The sequence below is a fragment of the Cornus florida genome, unplaced genomic scaffold (genome assembly GCF_030987335.1).
Source record: "Cornus florida cultivar Cherokee Brave unplaced genomic scaffold, ASM3098733v1 CherokeeBrave_3.0.0_Hap2_Chr09, whole genome shotgun sequence".
NCBI lineage: Eukaryota > Viridiplantae > Streptophyta > Magnoliopsida > Cornales > Cornaceae > Cornus > Cornus florida.
In genome coordinates this window covers 61,765,769-61,772,158 of record NW_026775579.1, presented here as the reverse complement: position 1 = coordinate 61,772,158, position 6,390 = coordinate 61,765,769, and the positions used below count along the sequence as shown (strand labels likewise).

Genomic DNA, 6,390 nt, shown 5'->3' with positions numbered 1-6,390 from the left:
ATCATGTAACCCAATATCCTATGTTGGTGGGCACAAGGGCAATTGGATGAAATTGCACTTCTGGTAAGCTAGTCATTCTAAAGGATGAACACCATATTCCTTATATTCATATGAATATAGCTTATAATTCATTTCCTTTCAAGTGTGGCTTCAAGGTTATCTTTGAATCTAGTATGTTCCTTGAAATAATCTTTTCATTAAAGGTGTGTCTAAATTTGTGCAATAATTTATGTTTATATTGCCAAATTCATTGATTAATAATGTGTTATAAACTTGGTCAATGAACAGAATCCTTTTATCAAAGGATCTGTTAGGGATTGATCGAAAGGTTATGGTAAAACCTATATGGGTCAATGCATTATAGGTAGCATATGAAAATTTATTGGTCTAGCTTTCATATATGTTGAAAGAAATATGGTACCTTAGAACTGATCTCCATTGATCACATTATTGATGCTCATTTTGAATATACTTACGTTTATACTTGAAAGCTGAAAGCTCTAGTAGGTCATTTTCCGCCTGATTAAATCATACTGTGATGAACGAGAAGATCACAAAAGAGGTTTATTGTCTTTCAGGACACGTGCCATCAGTTGATTGAAACTAGATCATCTCTCCACATTACAATTAGTCAAAATCATGCAAGATTTATGACTAGTGGGGGGATCAAATGACAATATAAGAGGAGAACTCTTCAACTTCTAAAGTGACATGCATAAGCATAATTTCGGTAAGTGATGCATCTGAAAGAGGTCTTCAGATTTGCAAATAATGGCTTCGAGGAGAGTTTTAAATTCATCAATTTTTCATCCAAAATTGGTATAATTGTCAAAATGAGCCACTCTGTTAACGATATGCTTTTAGTTATAAAACTGATTTTTGGTTACTATAAATTTCTTAATTTATGGCATGTCATATATTTGATTACATGAGTTTAAATTCATTAATCAAAAGATAACCATTGGTAAGGTTCATGTGGATCAAAGCATTACATGTAGCATGTAACCTTTTATTGATGTGTTAAAAAGACACTAATACTAGAAATTTGATCCATATTGACAGAAATGAGCTAATTATTTTCATGAAGGAAAGTGATATACTATCATTTTATTGATGATACTAATTTTATCCTTGAAAACTCATTTTTTAAAGCTCCAAAATAGAGGAATGAAAGTTTAGGAAATCAATGATTGCAGCTAAATGTCATATTGATAAAAGGAGATTCCAAGGGAATTCTGACAATTATTATTTGCCTATCAAGTTCTTAATTTGAACTTTTGACATGATCGATCTCAAGGAAGCCGGTGTGATTGTGTAAATCAAAGTGTAGGGCCTCAACATGGATTTACTTTCACGCAATCCAATTTTATCAACTAATCTTGAAAGGTTCAAAATCTTTTTAGATGCTGCAGTCTTTATTCTTATTGATCCCAGATCAGAGTCAGTTTGCAATCAAGGTAGTGCACTGAATCAACTTGAATTCTCAAATTTTTGGTGGTCATTATGATCCAATGAACTGCACCAGGGCAAACACAACTTGTTATCAAGTACATAAATAATCTGGGAAGAGATCATTGAATTTCTCTTATGAGAATATAGAGGTACTTGCAGAGTACTATGGATCACGGGTCAGATTATTGCAAATACTTAGTTGTTCTTTGCTATGGATGCTCAGAGTTCGTACCAACTTGGATCTTCACCATGGGTGGAGTTATGATTTCTTGGAAATCAAAAGGGTGGACTTGTATAACTCATTCCTCAATGGAATCTGAATGTTATTGCACTTTCTCTGCTGGAGAGGAAGTTAACTGGGTAAGGATCTTACTGGAGAGTATTATTCCAATACGAAGTAAACCTATACCGCTCTTGAAATATTTTTGTGACAATGAGGTTGCAAAGCTTCAAGCTCATAGCCAGTGTTACAATGAAAAGTCCATACATGTGCAGTTAAAGCACAATCATCTAGAAGAGATCCTGGCAAATGGATTATCATAGTTTACTGTGTGAAGGCCGAATCTAATTTGGCATATCCACTGTCGAAAGACATGTAAAGGGACCTAATGTCCAGGGCCATATCTTCTTTGGCATATCCACTGTCGAAAGACATGTGAAGGGACCTTGTGTCCAAGACATCTAAAGGGATTGGAAAGAGCCTGTAATCGATGTTGTGATGTTATGGGAACCCAACCCAGTGATATTTCTCCTAGGTTCAATAGGAAAAGCAAGTAACATAACAACTTGTGTGAGCACATTAATGTTCCTTTCCCTATAATGTGATGTGGGTGCTCAATCCTATAACTAAGGAGGTTGAGATTTTAGATCTCGTACTATAAATCAATTTTCGATTGGAGTGTACAGGATCACTCTTGATAGATTCACCGTATAATCAATGAAGAGGTTGAGACATGATTCTCTTAATGAATTCTATAGATCAGATTTTCGATTGGGGTGTACACAATCACTCTTGATAGATTCACTGATTTATCTTGCAATGAGGAGGATGAGATTAAATTCTCTTAATGAGTCCATAACTGGTATTCGGTTGGAGTGTGCAAGGTCACTTTTGATGGACACACCAATCTGAGTGTGGAAGTAGGGTCGCTTCTATAGGATCTAGATAAGCTTGATCCTTAACGACACTTAGGATTATGGATTCCGGACACATGGCCGAAACGTGTCGAGCTTTAGTACTTTATCTCCGAATAGAAATGTGTGTGTAGTATTTCTTATTCATCAACATGGTTCTTGGTTCAAGATATCATTCACCAAGTTCCTAGATGAAATCAAAGGTGCTTACACTAGGTAACGGTTCAAGTCCAAAAGACACCATTATTGATGCACACGATTGTACTGATCAACAAAAAGAAATTTGAAACAAGTGGGGGATTGTTGGAGTTATGTTTCTAATTTATTATTTATTTAATTACTAAAACTCCAATTGAATTCTTAATGAAGTTTTAATGTTGAATTAAGAAAGTTTTCTACAACTTATATATTAACTTACCTTAACTTATGTGTTATTTAAGTGAAAAATTAAGTATAGCTTCATTAATATTAATTTATTATATCCTTACTTATACTAGTATAAATAGAAGGCCTATGTAGCCTACTTAACACACACTCTTTAAACTTATTAGATTTAATCAAAAGTGAATTGAAAACGTATTTTCAAACTATTTATTTTGAGTGTGTGAGTTTCATACTTTCAGTTGATCGGACGGAGATAAATACACAGGTTCATGAAGAAGAAGTGCAACCTTCATAAACATACAGATTTGATATCTGGGCTTAGTTGAATCCCAAAAATAGTGCTGCCATTTGTCTTCCGTTGCACTTGGGAGAGGCTTCAACTATCTTCAAGAAGCTATTACGTGCCTCTAAGCCTTGATACTCACCATTTTTAATTTATTGGTTCCAACAGAGAAATTATTCAATCTCCACTATTATTTATTAGTTACACATTCTGTTGGTGGTGTTGTAAAGAATCATACCAAAAATACTTTAAAATAAAATTATATGAACAAATTAAAAGATAAAGGAAAATACTTGCATGCTTGGTTTAATCCATGAACAATTGGAATGAATATATATATTGCAAAAACTTTAGCGTCCTCTTTCATAAAGTTAAGAGAAATTGGACATTCAGACATGATCAAGTCAAAAAGTAAAGAGCCACGTCAAGTTCTTTATAATTTTCTCTAATTTTTTTCATTATCTTGTAAAACGCTAAAAATATATTGTGTATATATATATATATATGTATATATATATATAGTAATATTGAGTGAGAGCTTTAGAGAGAGAAAGTATAAGAGAGAGAAAGTAAAATAACTTTATTATACTTGTTCAAGTTACATCCAGCGAAGTAGTAGATGCATGGCTTTTATAGGAAAAAAGTGAGGCTTCCATGATAAGCCACAAAGATGAAAACTTACATAATAAGCCATAGAATTTGAGTTTCCTTTTCACGCCAAACATTGTGTCATTATTGACTTACTTTCTTATGGACCCCACATATTGATATATATAACACTCCCCATTGGGGTCTATAATATTACACTAAGAATATGCCTCGTTAAAACCTTGCTAAGGAAAACCCAGTGGGACAAAACCCTAGCGAAGGAAAAAGAGTACAGTATTCTTGTGTATCTGAAAATGGTATTGCATAGATTAAAACTGCCTCATTAAAACCTTGCCAGGAAAACCCAGTGGGATAAAACCTGGACGAAAGAAAAAGAGTACAGCATGCCAATACCTCTTTGATCAATTGCTCATCCTCATTAGATCAACCCTGAAGATCCTTTAGTTGACGCATTCCAATGTTGTGCACCAGCTTCTTGAATGTTGTAGTTGGAAGCATTTTAGTGAATAAATCTGCTAGATTTTCACATGAACGTATCTTTTGAATATCAATATCACCCTTTTTCTGCAGTTCATATGCATAAATTTTTTTTGGTGAGATGTGCTTGGTCCTGTCACTTTTAATATACCCTTATTTCATTTGTACAATGCATGCCGCATTATCTTCATATAATACTGTTGGGCTATCTTTTATTGATGAGAGACCACATGTTGTTCGAATATGTTGGATCATTGACCTCAACAAAAGCATTCCCTGTTGGCCTCATGAATTGCGAGTATCTCAGAATGATTTGAAGAAGTTGCAATCATTGTCTGTTTCATAGATCACCACGATATAGTAGTGCCGCCACAGGTAAATACATATCCTGTTTGTGAATAGGCTTTATGTGGGTCAAAGAGATAGCCGGCATTTGCATATCCAACTAATTGAGAATTTGGCGCCTTTGAATAAAACAATCCCATATCAGTTTTGCCACGAAGATATCGCAATATGTGTTTGATTCCATTCCAATGTTTGCGGGTGGGAGCAGAACTGTACCTTGCTAATAAATGGACTGGAAAAATTATGTCAGGTCTTGTGCAATTTGCAAGATACAAAAGAGCACCAATCGCACTGAGATAGGGCACTTCAGGACCAAGGAGTTCTTTACCATCCTCGCGAGAACGAAAAGGATCTTTCTTGATATCAAGTGATCGAACAACCATTGGAGAGCTCAATGGATAGGCTTTATCCATATGAAAGCATTTCAGAATCTTTTCTGTATATATTGATTGATGGATGAGAATACCACTCGAAAAATGTTCAACCTACAGCCTAAGGTAGAATTTTGGTTTTCCGAGATCTTTCATTTCGAATTCTTTCTTTAAATAAATGGCCGTCTTTTCGATCTCGTCCAATATTCCCACGAAATTCAAATCATCAACATATACTGCAACAATAATAAAACCAGATTCTGATTTGTTAATAAAAATGCATGGACAAATATGACTGTTCACATACCCTTCTTTGAGCAAGTAATCGCTAAAGCGATTATACCACATTCGTCCAGATTGCTTCAATCCATACAAGGATCGTTGTAATTTTATCGAGTACATATTACGTGGTTTTGTTTCAGGCAATTTAAATCCTTCTGGGATTTTCATATAAATATCACTATCTAGTGATCCATATAAATATGTTGTAACCACGTCCATTAGATGCATATGCAATGTTTTTGTGACTGCCAAATGTATTATGAATCAAAATGTGGGTACATCAATCATAGGGGAGTATGTTTCCTCACAATCAATACCAAGTCTCTGTGAGAAACCTTGAGCTACAAATCGGGCTTTATATCTCACTATTTCATTTTTCTCATTACGCTTTCGTACAACACCCATTTGTACCCAACAGGTTTAACATACTCAGGTGTCTGGACTACTGGTCTAAAAACTTCATGTTTAGCTAATGAATTTAGCTCTACTTGTATTGCTTCTTTCCATTTTGGCCAATCATTTCTTCGTCGACATTCTTTGACGTTTTGAGGTTCCAAATCCTCATTATCAATTTCAAGAGCAACAAGATATGAGAATATGTTGTCGACAACAATTGCATTTCTATTCCATCTTGTTTCATAATTTAATGAGATCTTATCAGTTGCAGGTACATTTGCCTTATCAATATTTATCATTTCATCATTTTTAGGTACCTGAGATTCATCCAGGGCCTCTGCTTTTATCAAAAGCTATGATTTCAGATTGATCAATAATATCTGTTACTCTTTTTGTGGCCTCTTCAGGAGTGCCAGCTTTTCTTTGTGATTTCCTCTTACGAGGAGCGGTATCTTTTGCACCGACTGGTTTGCCACGCTTCAGGCGTGTTTTAGATGCATTTGCTGCATTACTGACAGAAGGCCCCTCAGTGACAGCAATTCGAGCTGGAATATTGGCAGCTGGTATATGTGATTTTATCATTTTCTTTATATCAATAAATGCATCAGGTAATTGATTTGCAACATTTTGCAAGTGAATGATCCTCTGAACTTCTCG

The 6,390-nt window shown here is 34.8% G+C and overlaps 1 protein-coding gene across 1 annotated transcript; it reads right to left on the bottom strand.

Moving 5' to 3' along the window:
* Window positions 1-4,686: 4,686 nt before the first annotated feature.
* LOC132272693 (secreted RxLR effector protein 161-like) lies at window positions 4,687-5,097 on the bottom strand. The gene has a single exon (XM_059773793.1). It carries the CDS (start codon window positions 5,095-5,097, stop codon window positions 4,687-4,689), a length of 411 nt encoding a protein of 136 aa, XP_059629776.1.
* Window positions 5,098-6,390: the final 1,293 nt, after the last annotated feature.